The 22,585-nt window shown below is 59.9% G+C and overlaps 9 protein-coding genes across 9 annotated transcripts; 4 read left to right on the top strand and 5 right to left on the bottom strand.

Moving 5' to 3' along the window:
* The first annotated feature begins 739 nt into the window (after nt 1-739).
* TRAVEDRAFT_30752 (dehydrogenase) lies at nt 740-1,898 on the top strand. Its single transcript, XM_008043581.1, has 5 exons — nt 740-778; nt 839-1,088; nt 1,163-1,405; nt 1,469-1,538; nt 1,592-1,898. Exons 1-5 carry the CDS (start codon nt 750-752, stop codon nt 1,720-1,722), a joined length of 723 nt encoding a protein of 240 aa, XP_008041772.1. The 5' UTR covers nt 740-749; the 3' UTR covers nt 1,723-1,898.
* Nucleotides 1,899-2,998: 1,100 nt separating this feature from the next.
* Nucleotides 2,999-3,942, top strand: TRAVEDRAFT_130683 (NAD-P-binding protein; the record flags this gene model as incomplete). The annotated part of the gene is made up of 5 exons (XM_008043915.1): nt 2,999-3,036; nt 3,088-3,337; nt 3,397-3,627; nt 3,689-3,758; nt 3,812-3,942. The coding sequence occupies 5 exons, from the start codon at nt 2,999-3,001 to the stop codon at nt 3,940-3,942; spliced, it is 720 nt and encodes a 239-aa protein (XP_008042106.1).
* A 996-nt stretch (nt 3,943-4,938) lies between these two features.
* On the top strand, nt 4,939-5,929 carry TRAVEDRAFT_50758 (NAD-P-binding protein; the record flags this gene model as incomplete). Its single annotated transcript, XM_008043696.1, has 5 exons — nt 4,939-4,979; nt 5,034-5,283; nt 5,370-5,609; nt 5,673-5,742; nt 5,799-5,929. 5 exons carry the CDS (start codon nt 4,939-4,941, stop codon nt 5,927-5,929), a joined length of 732 nt encoding a protein of 243 aa, XP_008041887.1.
* A 229-nt stretch (nt 5,930-6,158) lies between these two features.
* TRAVEDRAFT_172257 (NAD-P-binding protein) lies at nt 6,159-7,400 on the bottom strand (the record flags this gene model as incomplete). Its single annotated transcript, XM_008043916.1, has 5 exons — nt 7,098-7,400; nt 6,796-7,039; nt 6,488-6,721; nt 6,350-6,419; nt 6,159-6,289 (listed from the first exon to the last, which is right to left on the bottom strand). Exons 1-5 carry the CDS (start codon nt 7,133-7,135, stop codon nt 6,159-6,161), a joined length of 717 nt encoding a protein of 238 aa, XP_008042107.1. The 5' UTR covers nt 7,136-7,400.
* A 1,394-nt stretch (nt 7,401-8,794) lies between these two features.
* Nucleotides 8,795-9,657, top strand: TRAVEDRAFT_30754 (uncharacterized protein; the record flags this gene model as incomplete). The annotated part of the gene is made up of 4 exons (XM_008043582.1): nt 8,795-9,027; nt 9,098-9,379; nt 9,426-9,517; nt 9,572-9,657. A coding segment is annotated over exon 1 (227 nt), but the record flags the coding sequence as incomplete, so codon positions are not given.
* Nucleotides 9,658-12,091: 2,434 nt separating this feature from the next.
* On the bottom strand, nt 12,092-13,121 carry TRAVEDRAFT_50760 (NAD-P-binding protein; the record flags this gene model as incomplete). Its single annotated transcript, XM_008043697.1, has 5 exons — nt 12,092-12,222; nt 12,294-12,363; nt 12,439-12,681; nt 12,751-13,000; nt 13,069-13,121. 5 exons carry the CDS (start codon nt 13,119-13,121, stop codon nt 12,092-12,094), a joined length of 747 nt encoding a protein of 248 aa, XP_008041888.1.
* Nucleotides 13,122-14,155: 1,034 nt separating this feature from the next.
* On the bottom strand, nt 14,156-15,129 carry TRAVEDRAFT_131292 (NAD-P-binding protein; the record flags this gene model as incomplete). Its single annotated transcript, XM_008043917.1, has 5 exons — nt 14,156-14,286; nt 14,352-14,421; nt 14,490-14,732; nt 14,790-15,039; nt 15,101-15,129. The coding sequence occupies 5 exons, from the start codon at nt 15,127-15,129 to the stop codon at nt 14,156-14,158; spliced, it is 723 nt and encodes a 240-aa protein (XP_008042108.1).
* A 2,305-nt stretch (nt 15,130-17,434) lies between these two features.
* On the bottom strand, nt 17,435-18,403 carry TRAVEDRAFT_50762 (NAD-P-binding protein; the record flags this gene model as incomplete). The annotated part of the gene is made up of 5 exons (XM_008043698.1): nt 17,435-17,565; nt 17,625-17,694; nt 17,756-17,989; nt 18,050-18,299; nt 18,363-18,403. The coding sequence occupies 5 exons, from the start codon at nt 18,401-18,403 to the stop codon at nt 17,435-17,437; spliced, it is 726 nt and encodes a 241-aa protein (XP_008041889.1).
* Nucleotides 18,404-18,984: 581 nt separating this feature from the next.
* TRAVEDRAFT_131213 (NAD-P-binding protein) lies at nt 18,985-21,418 on the bottom strand (the record flags this gene model as incomplete). Its single annotated transcript, XM_008043918.1, has 4 exons — nt 18,985-19,115; nt 19,191-19,260; nt 19,338-19,583; nt 21,170-21,418. Coding segments are annotated over 4 exons (696 nt in total), but the record flags the coding sequence as incomplete, so codon positions are not given.
* Nucleotides 21,419-22,585: the final 1,167 nt, after the last annotated feature.

Genomic DNA, 22,585 nt, shown 5'->3' on the forward strand with positions numbered 1-22,585 from the left:
CTGGTTCCCGGGTCAGAGTAATGTATACGGCGTGTAGATGGGCGCCGCTCGAGGCATGCACAAAAACGCTTGAGCGAACGGAAGTACGTACAACTGTGAGTATGCACGCAGTCGATGAGGGCGTTTGTGTATACGGCGCTACGTACCCCTTGCTGTCGCTCTGGACGGCGGAAGCAAACTCACTTTCCCGAAAATGACTGGCCGTGTACGTGCAGTGCTGACACACCGCTTCAAGGTACACACGGCGCACACCGTCTAGATCGAATCGATCGGACGCACTCACTCGCTGCTATAGCCGAACAGCATCCTCCTCCGGACCTCCACTTCCCAGGTCGATATCGGAATCCGCGCTTCGGGATCCTCTACAGGTCAACCCGCATACCGTCCTCATTCCTGTCACCCTTCGTGCTTCGTGTTTCCGGATACCGGCGACCCTAAAGTAACGTAGCCCATCCAACAGAGCGGCTCGCCCGACACCACGCACGCGCCTCGACCCTCAGCGTCCCCGGACTCTGGACGCGCACCATAATCCCGCATGCGGCCCCGCCGACTACGTATACATCCCCCGCGCGCTCCCACGCACCCATTGCTAAGCATATGACGCCGCGTCGATCTACACATCGCGGCCCGCGCTGAGCAATAGCAATAGCCACTCCCACAGGACGTCTATAAAATAAGCCTCGGCTGCGCCGACGTCTTCGCATCCTCCGCCTTCTCATTCCTCCCTTTCGGACCCAATCTCGCACATCATGTCCCCGACTACCTGGCTCGTTACCGGGTGCGTTCCCCTTCCTTTCCCCCAGCTCCTCACACACTAACCGCGCCCTTCCGCCCGCAGCGCGAACCGCGGCATCGGCCTCGAGATCGTGCGCCAGCTGCTCGCCGTCCCCACCAACCTCGTCGTCGCCGCGTGCCGCGCGCCCGAGAAAGCCACCGCACTCGCGGAGCTGCAGAGCAGCGCGAAGGGCGCGCTGCACCTCGTGCAGCTCGACGTGTCCGACTTCGACAACATCCGCGCGCTCCCCGCGCAGCTCGAGCCTATCCTGGGGTCCACCGGGCTCGACTACCTCATCAGCAACGCCGGCATCGTACGTCCCCCCTCCCCTCCCCTTCCGCGCTTTATCCCTGTCCTTTGTTACTGACGCCCGAGGGACACGCGCAGGCGATCGTCGACTCCGCATTCACGCTCGACCCGGACGTGTTCCTACGCGTCGTGCGCACGAACGCCGCGGGCCCCGCGCTGCTCTCGCAGGTGCTGCTCCCCTTCCTCGAGCGCGCGCCGACGAAGAAGATCCTGCACGTGTCGAGCACGGCGGGGAGCATCGGGAGCGTCGCGGGCATGCAGGTGAAGGAGCACCAGATGGTCGGGTCGTATGCGATGAGCAAGGCCGCGCTCAACATGCTCGTAAGTGCTTGTGTTTCCGTGTGCAGATAGAGGGGAGCAGGGGCTGATGTGGGGTATGTAAAGGCGTATAAGCAGAAGACCGAGAAGCCGGAGTTCACGGTCATCACGCTGTGCCCTGGGTGGGTGCAGACAGGTATGTACTCGGCGTGCTTACACGATCTGCTGCAGCTCTGACGGTCCTTGTAGATATGGGCGGAGAGAAGGCCGCGCTGAAGCCGGAGGAGAGCGTCGCGGGTATCATCAAGGTGATCACGAACGCGACGACGGCGGACAGCGGGAAGTACCTGCGCCACAATGGCGAGGAGATCCCGTGGTAGAGAGTACTTGTTTGCGACTCTGCAGGTAGAAAATTTGTGTTACTGTAACTCGTACTGGGATGGTTTGAAGACTCGGATCCGGGAGATCCGGCGAGTGTCTCTTCAAGCATCGTCTTCTCAATCGAGCTCGATGACGTCGTGGGCGCCTATACACCTTCGTCTCTTAACCCTCTTCGTCCATCATCAATTTATCGACTCTTCAGCAAAGTCTATGCAACAACCCTACTGCACGCTAGAAACCCCTTGAAAGCCTTCTTCGACCTGTGCTGCTTCTAGTTCTTCCCCAAACAACCGGTGAACACACTCTAAGCCTTCTCGGTGATTCTGCTTCTCGGGTCTCGTCATCGACTCTCTCTGAGACTTGCGAATACACTGGCATCGAAACCCCTGCGAAGTCTGGGCCATTGCTCGCTATATGCTCCGCCAAATTTCTGTACACGCATACACCCACAGCTGGACCCGAGCGGCGTCTCTCAAACGGCATATTTCTAGTAAGCGTTTTACTGTTCATCTCCCCGAAGAGACTTCGATAGCGCGTCCCCGGGTACGCAGCCGCGCTTCGCTTCCCGGCTTCTCGTAAACGATATCTACGTTCCCTGCGCACTCTATCTCCACTCCGAGGCTCCGAGTGGGGCTGTTCTCCCGTGACGCTCGCTCTGACTCGACTTGTGGATCCTCCAGCAGAATCAGATGAGAAGACTTCCTTTTCGCTCGCAGTCCTCCCCTCGTGAGCATGTCATGCTCGTCTACGCACATCGCACGCAATCGCGTCGCTGGGGCTTGTGCGTGAAGGTGATACGATTGACTACTGCACACAGCGCGTAACGCTTGGTGGCGTTCTGGTGGCACTCGAGAGGACGACTCACGTAGCCTGCTCGTATGGACCAGAACTATACAGAGCTTCCACATCTTGTTCCATAACAAGGTACACGCGTCCTAGTATGCGGTTCGACGCGCCGACTCGGAGCTCTGGTGTGAGTACTTCCGCCTTCCTGAGCTTTTCATAGCACAGCTTACAGATACGCAGCCGCAGTCCATTCTTGGTCTCCCTAGGACGCACGACGGGTGTATGACGAAACGCGTACCCCCTGACCAGCAGCGACGGAGGCTGCTATCTCCGGCCCGGGTGGACACCCGTGTGCTAGTACAACTAACTTCTGAGAAGGTTTCGTAACACCGCGAACCTTCTATGGTTCTCGTATAAAGGTCGTGACGATAGCACAGCGGACAGCAACACCTCCCTTCAGCTACTCAGCTTCACTGAACAACGTCTCTCATGTCTTCGACTCGCCCCACCACCTGGCTCGTCACCGGGTACGTCATCCCCTCCTCTCCCCTTCCCCACATCGCTCACGCCCCACCCAGTGCCTCCCGCGGCATCGGCTTCGAGATCGTCCGCCAGCTGCTCGAGTCCCCCTCCAACCTCGTCGTCGCCGCCTGCCGCACGCCCGACAAAGCAACTGCACTCAGCGCCCTCAAGGAGAGCGCAAAGGGGACGCTGCACATCGTGCAGCTCGACACGAGCGACTTCGACAGCGTGCGCGCGCTCCCAGCGCAGCTCGAGCCTATCCTCGGGTCCATTGGGCTCGACTACCTGATCAATAACGCTGGCATCGTGCGTCCTCTCCCTCCCTCCTCCATACCTTGTCCTTTGTGCTGATCGCGCCCCCGCAGAGCGTACACGACACCGCATTCGCCTTCGATCCCGAATCAATGCTCACCGTCCTCCGCACGAACGCGATCGGGCCCGCGCTCGTCTCGCAAGTCACCCTCCCCTTCCTCGAAAAAGGCGGCGCGAAGAAGATCCTGCACGTGTCGAGCACACTCGGGAGCGTCGCGAGCGCGGACGAGTTCGGCGCGCGCGGCGCGTCGTACTCCATGAGCAAGTCTGCGCTGAACATGCTCGTGCGTCCCTCTCTGCTCCCTTCGTGCGTTTGCATTTGCGATGCTGACTGGGGTGGGGTAGACGTACAAGCAGAAAGCGGAGCGCCCCGACATTATCGCGATCACGCTCTGCCCAGGGTGGGTCAAGACCGGTGAGCCCCTGCCTATATGCGTCGGAAACCTACCGCTCACCCTCGCGTACTAGATATGGGCACGCAGGCTGCGCGGCTCGAGCCCGCGGAGAGCGTCGCGGGCATCCTGAAGGTGATCACGTCCGCGACCGCGGAGGACAGCGGGAAGTACATCCGGTACAACGGGGAGATTATTCCGTGGTAAGATAGACCTGAGGAGTGTGCGTTGGGCGCATATAGTCGTGTATTTGAAGGTGTGTAATAGGTGTACTTCAGTGACTTGCTCCCCGTTCGCGTCGCGCGTGTGCTCCGCGAGCGAGATCGTAGGGGGCCGGGGTGCGTCCGAGTCTCTCGGACTCCAACTGGCAAAATCGCAAGTCTTCGATGGTCAAAACCATAGAAGTCTTGAATATTCTTCGTAAACACCCTCATCTTCTCATATAGGTTCTTTCCACGTAGGCGTGTTGTCGAGGAGTACGCGGGAGGCAGACATGCCGTAAAACCCATGAACATTCAAATTCGGCGCTAACGAACCTGCGCGCCTTCAACTCGACCATCAAGCACCGGCCCCGCCGCGGTTATACGTGCTCTCTCTCCGCAACGGCTCCCTCCCCGCTATCTTACCAATCGCCAAGTCTTGGGTCTGATCGCAGCGTCTCTCCCGCTACTGGTGCCTCGGTCATTGCGGGTTTTCTTAATCAGCCTCGCTCCTGCTGTGCATCTTAGGCCTCGTTTGTACGTATTTGAACACTCTAGTAGCAGTAGCTCGACGCTGCAATTCCACATTCATGGATAGAAATTGAAGTATTCTGCCAAACATTCTCAGTGTAAGGATCATCTGATACTTTCAGGCTTTTGTCAGGTTGCGTCTCCAAAAGCTGGCGATTATCTGTGCGGTACTGGACAGCCCAATTGTCTGCTCCTTCCTTCACACTCCGGCGATGCCCACCTCCGAGGCACCTCTTTTCAGATAACCGGAGCCCGCGCTAGCACTGTCGCACCTCATACCTTCTGCGCTGAATTACACACTCATGACACACGGTGATGTGTCTTCCAGTGTGTCGCCCCAACGCTAGTCTCCTGCTCACAAATGCTCACAAGCGAAACGATACAGTAGGAGATATATAAATTGACTTTCGGTCGTACCAACGTTCTCGCATCCATCCATTCCCTTCACCTCAGAAACAGTTGAACACACACCATGTCTTCTACAGCTCGTCCGACCACCTGGCTCGTCACCGGGTACGCATATCCCACTCTTACGTCCTTGTCGCCTACTGACCACTCCGCCCCCAGTGCCAACCGCGGCATCGGCCTCGAGCTCGTCCGCCAGCTCCTGAGCTCCCCGTCCAATCTCGTCGTCGCCGCCTGCCGTACCCCCGACAAAGCATCCGCGCTCACGGACCTCAAGAAAGGCGCAAAGGGCTCGCTGCACGTTGTACAGCTCGACGTCTCCGACTTCGACAACATCCGCGCGCTCCCCGCGCAGCTCGCGCCCATCCTCGGGTCCACAGGGCTCGACTACCTCATCAGCAACGCTGGCATCGTACGTCCCCTCCCCCTCCACCATCTCCCATCTCCCATCGCCCCCTGCCCTACCCTCTTACTGAACACTGAACGCTCGCGGCGCAGTGGGTCGACGACACAGCATTCACCCTCGACCCCGACACGCTCCTCACGCTCGTACGCACGAACGCCGCGGGGCCCGCACTCCTCACGCAAGTCGTGCTCCCCTTTCTCTTTGCAGCGCCGACGAAGAAGGTGCTGCACATCTCGAGCACGGGGGGCAGCATCGGGAGCGTCGCGCAGATCCCGCAGGAGTTCGCGCGCCTCGCGTCGTACCCGATATCCAAGGCTGCACTGAATATGCTCGTACGTCCAACAGTGTCCGTTTAAGAGATGAGGGTGACGAGCTGACGAGGTGCATGAGTGCAGGTTGCTAAGCAGAAGGTGGAGCGGCCGGACATCACATTTATCGCGCTGTGCCCGGGGTGGGTCCAGACGGGTACGTTCCTCATGTCATGCTCGCACTAGGCCGCGCTGGCTGACTGTTCGCCACAGACATGGGCGGCGAAGGCGCGGTTTTGACGCCGGAGCAGAGCGTCGCTGGTATTCTCAAGGTGATCACGACCGCGATCAAGGAGGATAGCGGCAAGTTCCTCCGCTTCGACGGGGCGAGCGTTCCATGGTAAGGCGACTGAGACGGCGCATGCATCCTGTACTGGGAGCCTTGTAAAATATATTGAACTTCTCAGATCCCAAGCTGGCTTTCGCTTCCATCGTATGGCTTCACCTTATCGCCACCGGCGGCATACACCTCGTCGATTGCCTAGGACGTCACACCACAGGCTTCAGTATTCCGATCGAAACAGCACTAGCTCAGACGCCACTTACCATCATAAACCACACCCAGCCCAGCGCTCACCACGGCACGATCTCCCCCTTAAAATTGAAGAACTTGCCCGAGTCCGCCAGCGTGAGCCCCTCGATCGTCTTCAACACGCCCGCCACGCCCGTCGCCACGTCGTTCGGCGCGTCCTCCCCGCCCATATCTGCTCCCCCGTCAGCCCAATCTGTCCCCCACTGCTCACCAAACAGAGAGATACACGCACCCGTGCGGAGCCACCCCGGGCACATCGAGATGAACACGATATCCGGGCGCTCCTTCTGCTGCTTATACGTCTTTTCCCCATTCGCCCCTCATCAGCCCTCCCCCCTTCCCTTACCCAAACATAACAGAAAGGACGCACCACCATGTTCAGCGCGGCCTTACTAATCGCATAGCTCGTCGAGCGCGTCCCAAAGCCGTCCGCGCCCAGGCTCCCCAGCGTGCTCGACACATTCACCACCGTCTTCTTCTTACTCTTCTCCACGAGCGGGAGGAATGCTTGTGTGATGTACGCGGGCGCGACGACGTTCGTGTCAAAGACGGCCTGCATCACCTCCGGCTGGAGGGTCGACGGCGCGTCCCACTCCTCCACGTTCTGCCCCGGGCCGTGCGCCGGCTCTGTCAGCTCCACACACTCTAAAGCAAGAAAGGGAGGGGAGGGGGACGCACGATAGCAGCGTTGTTCACGAGATAGTCCAGCCCCCGCTCGCCCACGATCTCGCCCACGGCCCTCACCGCGTCCCTTACACTCTCCCGGTCCGTGATCTCGAGCGGGAGGACGTGCACGCGCCCCTTACCCGCGAGCGCGTTGAGCGCGTCTGCTTCCGGGGGATTGCGGCACGCGGCGAGGACGGTGTTCGCGGGGCTTTCCAGGAGCTGCTTCGTGAGCTCGAGGCCGATGCCGCGGTTCGCGCTGCAGAGCGGTGTCAGTGAGCCGTGGTACGGAGGGAGAAGGAGGGGGGCGGACGGACCCGGTGATGAACCAGGTGTAGTTTGGTGTATCTGCCATACGTGCGAGGCGGGGGAGGAGACACGCGCAGAGGAGGGCGCGGGCCTTATAACGCGCAGCGTGGGAGCGTTCGCAGGCCGACAGACTACCGCTCTCCGCTGGTACGGATCGCCCTGAGTACGGGGCGTGCGTTCACAGCGGACGTGGACGTCCTGGGAGAACCGGGAGGACGTGTGTTGGGCCACCAGCCTGAGTGTGCGGGTCTTCGACCGGGCTCCCGACTTCGCGGAGCGCGATGCACGAGACCGTACAGCGGCGCAGCGCGACCATGCGCACGCGGATGGACCATGCGACAGACCGTGCTCGCCTTGATATATATCCCAGCCTGTCCATCCCCGCACCGAAATGAGGACTGTGTGCAACGCAAGTAGTAAGAACACCTACGGGTACATCAGCGCTCCTGTATGACCCCAGACCCGCGCCTGTACGCACGCTGCTAGTGTGTCCTGCCTTCGCCGTCGACGAGGGGTCCATCCATGCGCAGGCGCCGATGTTCGCGTTGAACGCCGCGCCCTCCTCTGCAGCTCAGAGTACTGAGTGTCGAGCTGTGCACCCCCGTCGACGCGTGCCCGTCGCCCTATACACACATGGTGACACAGAACGTCGCGTTTCCTCGCCCCGCCAGTGCACGTCAGCCCCAGCCGCGATAGCAACCACGGGCGCATTCCGCCTGGCCTCGGCGACCCAGCACCAGCAGCGCGGACAGCAATCAGGGTGCGGGGACGTACTAGGGTAAGGGGCGGGCCTACCAAGCGTACTGTTTCCATCGGGCGCCCGATTCCGCGGGACGCACTGGCAGGCGTGCCCAGCGAGAGACCTGCATAGGCGCGTGCGCTGTCCACAGCCCAGTCTGTGCCACACGCAAGCGCAAGCGAGTGCAGGACAGGGGCCCGGGACCATGCATGCACGCAGAAATGCCCTGTGGGCCGTGCTTGTCTCACCATCGCAGCAGGTTCCCCACTGAATACGCCTCCAAGTTGTCCTTGCGCAGGACGCAGGACGGCCTCGTACGCGCGTATCCAGCCCAGCCTCCGCGATCGCGTGCACCAGCGCATCGTGTCCGACTCGGGGCACCTACGCGCGCCCGGGAGCCGGGAGCCGGGAGACGCCGTTCGCGGTGCAGACCGCTCTCTCGTACCCCGAGTGGCGAGCTGTGGGAGGTCCATCAACGCATGCACGCCGCCACGCACCGATGCACACACTCCCAAGTGCGCTCAGGAGCCTGGCCTGTAGTCTGCGTGTGAGACCACGTCGATGTACGAGCGGGGACGTACTACGGTGCCAGTGCAAAACGCGAGCCACAAGAGGGGGGGACACAGACGCCCGGATGTGCGTCACGGTGCATACGCTGTCCTGGCCTGGCCTGGCTGGGGAGGTGGTGCGAGGTGTGTGGGACGGACGCGTGCCCCGCCTCTGGCCCGCTCCGAGCAGTGTATGCGACGCGACGAGATTAGGCCGTCCTTCGTGGGCGTACGGCTGTCGGGCGGGATAGGCGTAGGGAGAATGCACGCGGAGGTGCATGTCTTGCCATCGTAGCCTGTATGTCCTGAGAATCAGCGTCTTTGCAACGTAGGAAGCAGGAATATTCGCGAGCACATCCAACCCAGCTCCGCGATACTGTGTGCAGAACGCGAGCCACACGAGGGGCGGACACGGACTCCCGGATGTGCGCATGCGTGCATACGCTGTCCTGGCCTGGCCTGGCTGGGGAGGTGGTGCGAGGTGTGTGGGACGGACGCGTGCCGCGCCTCTGGCCCGCTCCGAGCAGTGTATGCGACGCGACGAGAGAGCGCTCCTTCGTGCGCATACACCTGTCGGGCGGGATAGGTTTGGGGAGCGTCCATGCGGAAGTGGACGATGGAGGGTGCTTCAAGTTGTGTCGCCGTCGTAGCCTGTATGTCCTGGACTTAGCCTTTTTGCTAGCCTTTTTGCAACGTAGGACGCGGAGGTAGGAATGCTTACGAGTGCATGCAACCCAGCTCCGCGATACTGTACGGCGTAGAGCCCATGCCCGTACGTCCGTGCGCTGCGATCGACGAGGGGCACCTACACGTGCAGGCGACCGTACCTCGTCTATCGCGTCGAGCTCCTCATCGTCCGCGCTGCATGCACGTGAGGGCGCACGCGCAGCGGTATAGGCCAGGAGGATGCTCACTCGCGCATCGGCCCGTCCCTGGTGATTGCGTACGACGTCGCGGGCGCGACGAAGCGTGACTCCGTCCACGACAGTGTTCCGCAATGAACCTGGTACTGTTGAACACATGTTACCGCACGATGTCCAGAGTCGTACTTTGGTTCTGTTCCGACGGCTTTCAGTAGAGGCGGAGCGCGAAGCGCTGCAATGTGTAGACGCTCTCGTTTCTGTTTTACCGATCAGGACAGCTGTGTGAACCAAGGTGAGTTGGCGACATGTTTGCACAGGAGACGCGGACATACGGGGGTGGCCGCAGGGCTTGCGTGCCGGAGTGCGCTTTATCGCAGCGTGTTATTCGTCGGGGTGCCGACGTTGAGGACCACGGGCGCGAATCGTGATAGGGCCGGGTAGAGAAGCGTTGAGCGAGGTGGTACGGTAGCTGGCGAGTACTTACAGCAGAGCGTGTGTTGGACGGACGCGGCGCGAACGCGGGAAGTGCGCAGACTTGGCAGCAGCTGAGAAGACGCGTGCCTCGCCTCCGAGCAGAGCAGGGCAAGGCCAGGGACGCCACGAGGTAGAGCACTCGTTCGCGAGCATACAAAGAGCATCGCTGTAGGCGGTCAACACAGAATGAGCGAGCGCCGGCTGCACCGAACGCGCTACGTCATCGCCACAGCGCCAAGGTTAGGGTTCCCTTTCGCTGCCACAGCTGGGCGCCTGTCGGTCTCTGTCCGCCGTGGCTGCTTCCCTCGCAAAAGCCTTCACCGCACCTCTCATACACTCTACGGCCCTCAGGCCTCAGCGGTGGAGAGCGCTCTGCCAGGTCAGCTTGTCTGCGTCGATTCCTCTGCCCGCGTCTCTCCCGCTCATCTCAGCCGTGCTTAGAGCTGTACGAGAAGGTCTAGTAGTCAAATATCAATCTGACTGGCTGTCCTTGTCGGCCTGTCGCACTCACGTCTGCACTACAAGCCCGCGCGCGTCCATCTACAGTGCTCAGACTGCCGTGCTTTCTCTCGCCTTCCCTGTTCGCACCCCCTCATTGCCTATCCTGCCCTTCCCTCTCACGTATTTGTTGCTGTCTTGCGGACCTCTTTGCTTTGTCACTTCTTGTCCTCTTCATATTTTCTCGGGCTTTCTGTAAACTGCCTCTCCTAGTCGGTCGACGTCTTGTAGACACATGGTGAGTGATTATTTGCGCCATTTTCCCTGTCCATGCTAATCTCACTGTGCATTGCCAAAGGATGACGCCAAGGACAGTCTGAGCTGCACCGAGCCGCACCCTCCGTCTCGACCCACGTCTCTATCTGAGCAGCCACTGTAACGTCCACCGTGCGCCAGACACCTTCCCAGCGCCCGCGCCAGGACAGCTCATGCACGCGCATACGATGATAATCACTGCTGCCCCCCTCCCCCCTCTTCGTGTGATACGACTCGCGTACGCTCGGTAGGCTCACCTTTCACCCTAGTACGTCCCCGCTCACCAATCGACGTCCTTGCTGCACGTATCACCGGCAGTCCGTCCCCCCAGTTCCAGCTCCTACACTCCATTCGTCATCGAGTGTACCCCTGCCTCGCTGCTGCGCGACGGACGTCCAGATCACGACGCTGCCGCTCGAGTACCCCGCGTACTCTTAATCGTCTCTGGGCGTGTGGCATCCGTCCAGGGCACGCTGCACGACGTCGGTGCGCGCGGTGTCGTGCGGCCCCTCGACGTGTCCCGGCTAGACCACATCGCGGTTGTGAGTCCACTCATTATTGCCATTCCCTCGCTATATGCGCGCGCTGACCTGTAGAACACCGGGATAGCACCACTCGTCCGACGCGGGGCTCTCGCTGGCCCTCGCTTGAGCTAAGACACAGTCCCTCACAAAGAGGCTGAGCATCATCTCGGAAAACGAGCGTGACCGTCTCCAGCTCACCTAGCTGCACTTGCGGCGAGCGCTGGACGTCGTACTGGGGTTAATGCCCCCCTCGTCACCATCCGTATGGACGCTCGCAGCGCAGGCTGACACGCACTGGCGGCGCGCGGAACGGCCACGTCCGACACCACCAGCGATGCACGGCACCATGCACGCGCTGACGGACCGACACTCGACACCCTAGACGTGACGGGGCTGGGCGCCGAGCGCTATGGGCCCCGCGTCTAGCGCAGCACGCGGGTGTACAGGCGCGGGTCCGCTGGGTTGGATGTACGCGTGGGCTTTTCTGCTTCCTGCGTTTCTATGTCAGCGGTGGTCGTTCAGGCGCATCCCACGTTCCACTCCCGCGTACACGGTACACGCTCGTCCAGAGGCTGATCTGCACCAGCTCGCGTCCAGCGCAGAAAGGGTCGTTGGCGTACCGCTCTATCCAGCTCCGGATCCGCGCTCGCGTTCTGCAAAGTGGAAGACCCGCGGCGATGGCGTGCACCCTAACCCGGCCTTCAAGTTGCTCTGCACTGTCTGGAATGGGCCACTGGCAGAGGCGGGGCAGGCGTCTTCTCAGCTGCAGCTGCAGTCGAGGCTACGCGTCGCAAATTCCCGTGTCCGCGACCGCACTCGCCTTACGGTAACATACGCACTGCTCTACTTGCCGTCTACCATACCAGGCTCCTGCATCCCGCTCCAGGAGGATCAGCGCTGGTATCGCTCAACGTCGGCACCCCGCTACGACAAAGCGCACTCCGACACACAGGCAAGCCCCGCCGCCACTCTCGATACGCTCGCGTTCCTGACGCAACATGCAGCCAGCTCCCCTCGTCGCACACAACCGTCTCCATCCGCTCAACACGAACGCGCACATCGCGCCTCCCCAGAAACCCCACACCCCGCCCTTACCGCCGCTCACCACGGGAGCACCGCCCCGTCCCACCGCAGGTACTTCCCGCTATCCGCGACCGTCGCCTCCGTGACCACTTTCAGGATCCCCCTGACGCTGTCCGCGACCTCGAGCGCCGCGTCCGCCCCGCCCAAATCTGCCAGACAGCGCGTGAGCGTGCAGGTCCTCTTTCTGGTGCGCAGGAAGAGGAGAAGAGAAAGCACGCACCAGTCTTGACCCACCCCGGGGCCAGCGTGATCGCGACCCACTCCGGCTTCTCCATCTTCAGCTTATACGTCTACCACCCCACCCCATATCCCATCAGCACCCTGTCTCTCCCCTCACCCCCTCCCGTAAACGAAAACCCACTCACAAACATATTCAGCGCCGCCTTGCTCATCGAGTAGCTCGCGACCGCGCGCGGGCCCGTCCCCGGGAACCCGCCCGCGCCCGCAATGCTCCCCAGCCCGCTGCTCACGTTCAGCACCGTCTTCCTGCCCCCGGCGTCGAGCAGCGGCGCGCACGCGGCCGTGAGCAGCGCGGGCCCGACGGTGTTCGTGCGCAGCGTCTCGAGGAGGACGGCGGCGTCGAGCGTCAGCGCGGTGTCGCCCTTCAGCTGCTCCGTCCGCGTCGCTGTCAGCGCACTTCTTTCCCCTGGCAGACGATGAGAGAGGATGGTACGCACGATGCCCGCGTTGTTAACCAGGTAATCGAGCCCCCGCCCTGCAAGGATCGGCGCAATAACCCCAGGCAGCGCGCGGATGCCCGCGAAGTCCGCCACGTCGAGCTGCACGACGTGCAGCGCGCCCTTCGCGCCCGCCTTCAGGTCTGCGAGCGCGGACGCCGTGGAGGGGGCGCGGCACGCGGCGATGACGAGGTTGGAGGGGGCGGCGAGGAGCTGCCGGACGAGCTCGAGGCCGATCCCGCGCGAGGCTCTGCGGAGGGAGGGGTGTGAGCGGCAGTTTGTGGGAGGGAGGGAGGGAGGGAGGGCAGGGAGGCGTACCCGGTGATGAGCCAGGTGGTCTGACGAGCAGCAGCAGCAGTAGTAGACGACATGTTCAAGCTGGGTATGTTCGCGGTTCGAAGAGGATTGCTGTATCTGTGTCGAGGGCTTCAAGTTCTTGGCCTTCCCCTCGTGCACGCCTCGCCCTTTATACTAAGTGCCCTCACTGCGGCCCACGAAGCCCTCCTCCTCAAGTTCGCATCTCGAGCAGCCGCACGTACAACTCATCGCACATCGCATAGGAAGACTCGTTCTTCGGACGGCTCGTAGGAGATAGCGACCCACAGGCGTAGGAGTAGCAGTTAGCGCTGCGGGGCGCGGAGTTAGCAAATAGCTGGCCCTCCGAGCCGTCGTGGCTGCGCACCTACGTCCCAACAACGGCAAACTGCGCCATACACTGCCCCGGGGGAGCCGCCGAGATATATATGTGAACGTTGCAGGCTTGCAGCGGGTTCCGCGTATGCCCCAGAATACTTCGGCTGACAGGCCCATACACGGATGTTAAGTTGACATGCGCGAAATGCAGCTGTTTTCGGTACACAAGCTCACTCCGACCACCTCCCGGCTAGTCTACACGGGCCGGAGCTCAGAACTTGATCCGACGTCCGCCCGTTTAAATAGCGAAAAGGTGAGGGCGCCCCCGTAATATCAGCAAAGAGATACAGTACTCCACCCAGATGCAAACACATCGGGTTCCAGGGTGTTTGAGCCTACAAAAGCATATATACCGCCCATCATCGCGCTCATCTGTGCACTACCTATGCATTTCCGCGAGATATGGATGACGTACGAGAGGTACAACTAGCACAACAAAGCAGAATCTGTATGTTATGCTAATTGTACCTCATGTTCGTCGCGGTCTCCTCCAAGGTCTCCAATGCAAGGCAGTCGAGCGCGGGCGGAGGCGGTGGATGAGCAAGGAGAGTGTCCGGAAGAACCTCGCGTACACATAAGTGAGACACAGAAAGCCGCCGACGAGTACGAGTCAAGATACAAAGCTCCTTCCACCTCCGCGCTGCCTGGAGGAAGGCACAGTGATACAAGCTTCCTACCATTAAATTGCTACAACCAGAATCGCGAACGTACTCTACCACGGGATCTCCTCTCCCGTCTGACGCAGGTACTTCCCGCTGTCCGCCGTCGTCGCGTTCGTGATCACCTTGATGATCCCCGCGACGCTCTCCTCGGGCTTCAACACCGCGTTCTCCCCACCCATATCTGTTAAACCCGTCCGTGTCAGCTCGATGCATCGCCCCATGTTGCAGTTCCCATGCAGCACGCACCTGTCTGGACCCATCCGGGGCACAGCGTGATGACCGTGAAGTCCGGCTTCTCCACCTTCTGCTTATACGCCTATCGGTACGCCCCATCAGCGCCCCACTCTCCCTTCTACACTCGCCTACAAAACCGGGAGCACGTACAAGCATGTTCAGCGCGGCCTTGCTCATCGCATACGACGCAACGAGCTGATGCGTGCGGTTCGCCATGCCCGCGACGCTCCCGATGCTGCCCGACGTGCTCGACACGTGCAGGATCTTCTTCGTCGGGGCCTTCTCGAGCAGCGGCAGCAGCACCTGCGAGAGGAGCGCGGGGCCCGCGGCGTTCGTGCTCACGGTCTTTAGGAACGCGTCCGGGTCGAGCGTGAACGCGGAGTCGATGATCGCCTATCGCGCGAGGTCAGTCTCTGTTTGTGTGATAGAGGGAGAGCGGAGCGGACGTACGATCCCAGCGTTGCTGATGAGGTAGTCGAGCCCGGTGAACCCGAGGATGGGTTCGAGCTTCGCAGGAAGCGCACGGACGTTTGCAAAGTCGGAGACGTCGAGCTGCACGAGATGCAGCTTGCCTTTCGCGCTGCTCTTCAGCTCCGCGAGTGCCGCCGCCTTGTCGGGGTTGCGGCACGCGGCGACGACAACGTTGGACGGGACTGCAACGAGCTGCCTCACGATCTCGAGACCGATGCCGCGGTTCGCGCTGAGGGCGGGGATGATCAGTGGCTGCTCTTTGCGCGGGGGAAAATGAACGGAGGACGCACCCGGTAACGAGCCAGGTAGTTGGGGACATGATGCGTGTTCGATTGCTTCCGAGGTGAGGGGAACGGGTGATGCAAAGATGTCAGCGGCGCGACCGATGCTTAATTTATAGACATCCCGTGGGACAGTCTAGGTTACCGGGACATGGGAGGGGTGAGGCACCGAGGGATATCGCTATTGCTAAGCGGTGGCCGCAATACGTAGATCGACGCGTCGTCGTATGCTTAGCAATGTGTGCCTGAGAGCGCACCGGGTTTGTAGAGTGTAGGGGACATGGGTCCACGCGGCGCATATCCGAGAACGAGAGTACTGTCGTGCGCGTTTCCTGTAGTATCTGCTGGTGTAGGATGCAAGTTGGGTCTGTCGTCGCAGGAGCGTCGCTAGGACCTATGACCAAAGACTGGCAGAGAAAGGGGTACGCGGGTTGGCCTAAGCCGGAAGTTCAAGGCAAGTGTCGAATGATATCGACTCGGAGGCGACGAGGCTGTATGTTGGCCAGGCAAGTGGGTCCGGTCGAATATCCGGTCCAGGCGGGGTTCGACGTATGTTCCTTGGAGCGATGAGTCAGCACTGCCGCGTTGTACACTGCGGCCAGTCATATCCCGAGAAGTGAATTCCGTCGTCGGGGGTGACAAGCGGTGTGCAGCGCCATATAAAGAGCTCTCGTCCATAGGTACGTGGAAGTATGCATGCTCGCCGTTGTATAGCTTGTACGTACGGTCGCTCGTCAAAGTGTCGTCGATGTACGACTATGCAGCGCCGATCGGCAGGCCGCGACGGTTACTCTGACTCGGAAACCGGGTTCTCATCGGATGCTCTGGGGTGTGGATCGGTGAAGGTGGCCTGCGTGGCACGTTTCGAAGGCCGGTGTTGCCGTACAAGCAGGCTGCGGGCTGCGGCCTATGAGCACGAGAAGCACCTGCGAGTAGGAGGCAGGTGATGTGATCAATTCCGGTCGGTGATTCGTCAGATGGAGTGTAGGTACTACGTACTTTGGGCATCACTACAACATATCCGGGCGAGCCAGATGCAACCGGAATGGTGCGAAGTGGATCACCACATTGGCCGCTATCCTTCGTTTTAAGCCCGAGATGTTCACCGATTTCGATCGCAACAGGAGAGAGCGCAGTAGGAAGAGGGTGAGAACGTAGTACTCCTCGTAGACGGGCGCGGATGGCGGGTACGCGACCTGCAAGCCAGTGTGCTGTTAGAGATCGCTGAACTTACCGAGGACCTAAGTATGCATGCCCCTCGCATCCATCCGCACCAGATCCAAGCACCTACGCCAATGCCCATGAGACGCGAATGGCGCACAAGAGGTACAAAAGGCAGCACAAATTCATATTGCTCTGTTCTTTGTACCCCTGGGACGTCGTGGTCTCTAGGCTCCCGGGGTGATGCAGAGTGGTCCAATCCAGCGACGGGAGCAGAGAGTGTCTGCGGTGGAGCGGAGCGGAAGCAGTGCAAGGAGAGAGCATCCAGAGCGGGTTGGGCAAACTAGATACAGATAGAAGGTAGTTCGACGAGAGCGAGCAGGGCCAGCAGACGCGCAACGTCGTGTCGACCAGTTTCCCGAGTCCCGATGCCGTCGGGCGCAGCTTTTGCGTAGTGGGTTTCCCAGACAGCATACTGCAACAGACTTTGATCCAGTCACCGATACCGGTTTGGTTTTGAAGGCGCTAGCTGATGGTACAGGCAAGAAGAGCGTCGCGTTCACGCTCACGAGGCCAGGGAGGAGCCAGCCAATGAGAGGAGCGGCCAAGTCGGGCCGATCCGCCGGGGCCACTAACACGAGGCTCTTCGGCGCTTAGAGCCTTCTCTCACTCGCGCTCAGTCCCTGCTCTGTTCTTTCCTTGCGCTGAGGTCCGCCTGGGCTGTCTCCGAACGACATACGAACTGGCTATCTGAGTATCTCTGCCTGTATATCACTTACTACAAGCATCTCAAGGTGGTTCGCCATTATGCACTGTTCCTTCAAGCTGTGAAACACTAGTACTGCAACCGTGATGGCAGGCCTGGGTGTCGTGCTGGTAGAGTCCGTTCATGGAGATATCAGCGACATCATACTCCTCGAACGGCTCGCTAGGTGCTGCAAGGGCTCAATGGAGACTGTGCAGGTTCTCGAGAGCCCCAGAGGGACCATATACTAACTAGTACGTACTGCTAGCACGCTGATCATGATCGTCGCTGACATTGAACTTAGAGTCAGAATGCACCGACAACCCACCATGGCAGTGCCAATCGAATCCTGCCAGAACCCCATGGGGTAATACACTGAAATACATTGCTACACGAATACACACACAGCCAACAGCGTCCACGCGCTTTAACACTCCTTACCACGGGATGACCGCGCCGCTATGGCTCAAATACTTCCCGCTGTCTGCCGCGGTCGCACCCGTGATCACCTTCAGGATGCCGGCGACGCTCTCCGCGGGCTCGAGTTGGGCCGCCTGCGTGCCCATGTCTGGTACACATCCTCGTAAGCACACCATCCCTGCGCATACACCGACCCAAAAAACTCACCTGTTTTAACCCAACCCGGGCACAACGTGATCGCGATAAAATCCGGCCGTTCCTGCTTCAGCTTGTACGTCTACACCACCCGCCCCCCTGGTCAGCAACACAAACACCCACGACACGCGCAGGGTACGCACAAGCATGTTCAACGCAGCCTTGCTGATCGAGTACGACGTCACAGTGCCCTTCCCGAACGTCTCCGCGCTCGCGATGCTCCCCAGCGTGCTCGAGATGTTCAGCACCTTCTTCGTCGCGCCCTTCTCGAGGAACGGCACCGCCACCTGCGTCACCAGCGCCGGGCCGACGGTGTTCGTCCGCAGCGTCTCGAGCAGCACCTCCGGGTCCAGCGTCAGCGGCGTGTCGTCCTTCAGCTGCAAACATAAATAGGCTCAGTTGGGGTCGCAGGAGATGAGACGGGGTGGGGCACGCACGATGCCGGCGTTGTTGATGAGGTAGTCGAGCCCGCCGTCGCCGAGGATGGGCGCGATAGCCTTCGGGAGCGCGCGGATGCTGTCGAACTCGTCCACCTGCAGCTTGACGACGTGCAGCGTGCCTTTCGCGCTGCTCTTCAGCGCGCTGAGCGCGGTCGCCTTCTCGGGGGTGCGGCATGCGGCGATCACCAGGTTGTTGGGGGACTCAAGCAGTTGGCGGGTGAGCTCGAGGCCAATTCCGCGGGAGGCTCTATGAAAACGAACATCCCCGTGTGAGCGACTTCACTACGAGGAAGTACGAGAGAGCACGTACCCGGTAATGAGCCACGTAGTCTGACGAGTGGTAGAAGACATGTTTGGTATGTTCTGCAAGGGATGCGAGATGTTCTGAAAGGGATGTTCGTGTCCGAGAGTACTTACCCACCCGCCTCCCCGTCGCCGAGCTTTATACACCCGCCGCCGAAGAGCCCATCCCGTCACTCGAACCTCCTGGGAGCGGCCGCGCGTACGCTCGGTTGCACAGTGACAGGCGGCGGCGGCGGATTGCTAATGTTGAGTAAGGACGATCGATCGCCGGCACGATCGGCCTATAAGCACGCGAGAAGTGGGTGTTGTATGCGGAGCTAGCACATACGAACCACGTACACTCACCGACATCGAGGGATTGCGCCATATGTATGGGATGGTGCGAGGATGTTCTACATGTCCTACGACGTCCGTCGCTCGGGAGCGAGATGGCAGGTTCAGAAGCCGGAACGTCCGGAGGGTACGAGTACGCGCGTAGGCTTACGCGCCAAACGGCCGGTAGCCAAGCCTCAAGGACATGTGTACTGTCAGCAGGTGCAGCCAACCTTGCTAAGACACCGCATGCGAGTCGATACACGAATACACGGCTGTAGGTTACCGTTACACTCATTTCGCGTCGCCGAACGACTTCACCACGGAACCTCCGCACCGCTGAAGCTCAAGAACTTGCCGCTATCCGCAGGCGTCGCCGAAGTGACGACCTTCAGTATGCCAGCGACACTCTCCTCGGGCTCGAGGGCCGCCTGCTGGCCTCCCATGTCTGTGCGGTCGCGTCCACGGCCACGTCAACGCTGCATCAAAGCAGACAGGCCCTCACGTCGAATGAAGCACTCACCTGTCTTCACCCACCCCGGACACAGCGCGAGCACGATCAGGTCCGGCCGCTCGACTTTCTGCTTATACGTCTACAAAAGTATAACCGAAGGCATGCGCGCAACCGTCAGTAAGAACATCTACCGGACCGCGAAGCACACGCACATACCAGCATGTTCAATGCGGCCTTGCTGATCGAGTACGCGGCGCCCCCGACGCGATGCTCCTCCTTCTCGATATGCTTCACGCTCCCGATACTCCCAGATGTGCTCGACACGTTCACGAGCATTTTCGCGTGCCCGCGCTCGAGCAGCGGCAGGCATACTTGCGCGACGAGCGCCGGTCCGGCCACGTTCGTGCGAAGAAGGCACAGGAGCGTGTCTGGGTCGCTTGTGAACGCCGTGTCATACGTGAACTGCACCCGCGTCGCGTCGCGTCGGGGTAGGGAGTAGGGACAGAAGTTAATTAGTAGGGCGCTGCGAGAGGATGTCAAGGCGCGAGACGTACAATGGCCGCGTTGTTGATCAGGTAGTCCAGATCGGTGTCCCCGAGGATCCGCTCGAGCTGCGTCGCGGACGCGCGCACGCTGTCGAAGTCAGCGATATCCAGCGGGATAACGTGCAGTGTGCCCTGTGTGGTCTGCTTCAAGTCGGCTAGCGCCGTCGCGTGCTCGGGATCGCGACACACTCCGACGACGAGGTTAGTGGGAGATGTGAGTAATTGCTTCACGAGCTCGAAGCCGATGCCGCGGTTGGCGCTGCGAGAGGACGCGGGTGTTGAAAGTGAGTCTACTGTAGTAGGGATACTGTAACGCGCCTCGGTCGCTCTGTTATGGTTTATATGGGGCACCGATCAGTGCTGTGACCCACGAGAACAGCAGGTCTCGCTGTCCAGGGGCGCGAAAGGGATGTGGTAATCGACGACGTACCAGTCAGAACAGGCTGTTTTGATATGGCCCTTGAGGTGTGAGGTGCCAAGTACTTGCGGTGGATGTGGTCTAGAATAGTCTGACCAGTCGTCTCCTTCATAGATGACGAAACAAAGGAAACATCTCAGGGTGCTTGATTTGCGCCATCCTGATCCGACTCCAGTTCGGAATTCGTATTCTAGGGTGGCGCTAGCGGAGCGGTGCTGATCCAGAGCTTGATCTGCCTCCGAGGGAAGGGCACGGCCATCGATATGAGTGACGGATGTTACACGAACCCGTATACCTCTGTGCTCTAGCATCAACCCAGTCGAGAGGAGAAGCCTGACCGCGTCGCCATGTTACAAGTCGGCCGACCATCTGGGCCAGGATTTGAGTATCTGTAGACATACATGCGTGTACTGACATTCGCATTCATCAACTGTGCTCGCCAAGCCTGAGCCTACCACGGAATCTCCTCTCCGTTGTACCGCAGGAACTTGCCGCTGTCGGCGGAAGTCGCATTGGTGATGACTTTGATGATGCCGGCGATGCTCTCCTCCGGCTGAAGCAGGCCCTTCTCGCCGCCCATATCTGCAGGAAGAACGAGCCATCAGCGATGAGCAGAAAAGACAAGGCTTGCGTGGAAGACTCACCAGTCTTGACCCACCCAGGGCAAAGTGCGATAACGATGAGATCAGGACGCGCGACCTTCTGCTTATAAGCCTCAAAACGCGCCCAGAATGGTCAGCCCGCAACAGAAACCAGTATATACTAGGTGTGCGTACCAGCATATTGAGCGCGGCCTTGCTCAGCGCATACGCTCCCAACTTCCTGTGCTCCTCCGCTATCAACCCTTCGAACTCCGCAAAGCTCCCACCCGTGCTCGAGATGTGCAGAATCTTCTTCGCGCGTCCCTTTTCGAGGAGCGGCAGGTACACCTGTGAGATGAGCGCCGGGCCGACGGTATTCGTACGCAGGATGTCGACGAGTTTCTCTGGGTCCATGTCGAACACAGAGTCCCAGACAACCTGCGCAAGAAGATGGAACAAGCATGGGTCAATCGTCGTCGCGTCAGGCATGAGAATTGCACGTACGATGGCAGCGTTGTTGACGAGGCAGTCAAGGCCGATATCGCCGATAATTGCCTCGACCTCCGTCGTCGATGCGCGGACGTTGGCGAAGTCGGTGACGTCGAGTTGGATAATGTGCAGCGTTCCTTTAGCGGTATTCTTCAGGTCACTCAGCGCGGTCGCCTTGTCAGGATTACGGCATGTCGCAATGACTAGATTGTCCGGAGAGTCGAGCAGCTGCTTCACGAGTTCGAAGCCTATGCCACGGTTGGCGCTGTAGAGGTATTCAGCGTCGAGGTTATCAAACAGTAGCGCTCCAAGTGAGCAGCATGTACTCACCCAGTAACGAGCCAGGAGGTTGGGCGAGCTATGAGCAACATATCGTGTGTGGTATGGGGGTATGGGAAAGGAGCCGCTGGGCGCGCGAGCATTATATGCGTCTTCCGGGGCTCCCCACGATCATCTGCGCCACGAAGCGTGTAGGAGAGAGGTTCCTGCCCACCAAGACTTGGCATTCGGCGTTCGAAGTCCTGGTGGTACAAACGAAACGAGCTGTTTCTGATGCGAGTTCCAGCGAAGAGCTATGCGCAACAACTAATCTGCTTCTCAGATGAGAAGCGAAGGCAACCATAGATCCGAGGAGCAAATCCTAAACGTGTTGATATGTCTCCGGATGCCTTCATATGCCGGCTGAAAGCAATCTGGTATCCGTAGGAGGTGCGTAATCGCATTTGCTCCAAAGACCAACTGCAAACGTGCAAGCATCTCCCGACGTCCAGGTGCTTCAATCCTGCTTGAATTTTAGTGACCGATACAGTGAGAAAGCCGAATTTTCGTACCTTTGTTGTTCGCTTGTGTACGTTGACAACGAGCCGCCTCTGTGTTTGCTTCGTGGGTATTATAACGCGATCCCGGATGATCAGGCCGCATGTGCGCCAACGTGTTCCTCCGTGCACGCGTCGAGGACGTCTAGCGAACAGCAAGGCGGACATGTGAGCTCGACAAGGCCGCTCCTGAGCATATGCACATACGTAGCCGGAGCTAAACGACATCAGCAAGGATACCTGATTCGAAACATGCGCATAGAATGCATCGCGTTGCACGTTCTGAGCATATACAAAAACTCGTCAGCATGCAGCCTTCGTCATACCCATACAATGTACCTGAACAGGAACCTACCACGGAATCGTCTCGGCCTTGTACCGTAAATACTTTCCGCTATCGCACGCGGTGACCCTGGTGATGACCAGAACAACGCCGGCGACGCTCTCGCTCGGTTCGAGCGCAATTTTGTCGTCGCCATCGCTAATCTAAACGCAGATCAGAACATGAAGTTTGCGCCAACGTGTACTATAGACCGCGCACCTGTCTTGACCTGAGCATGACGATAAGATCCGGACGCTCTGGCTTCTGCTCGTACGCCTGAAGAGCCCGCCGTTG

This window comes from Trametes versicolor, assembly GCF_000271585.1.
Source record: "Trametes versicolor FP-101664 SS1 unplaced genomic scaffold TRAVEscaffold_10, whole genome shotgun sequence".
In the NCBI taxonomy this organism is placed as follows: Eukaryota; Fungi; Basidiomycota; class Agaricomycetes; order Polyporales; family Polyporaceae; genus Trametes; species Trametes versicolor.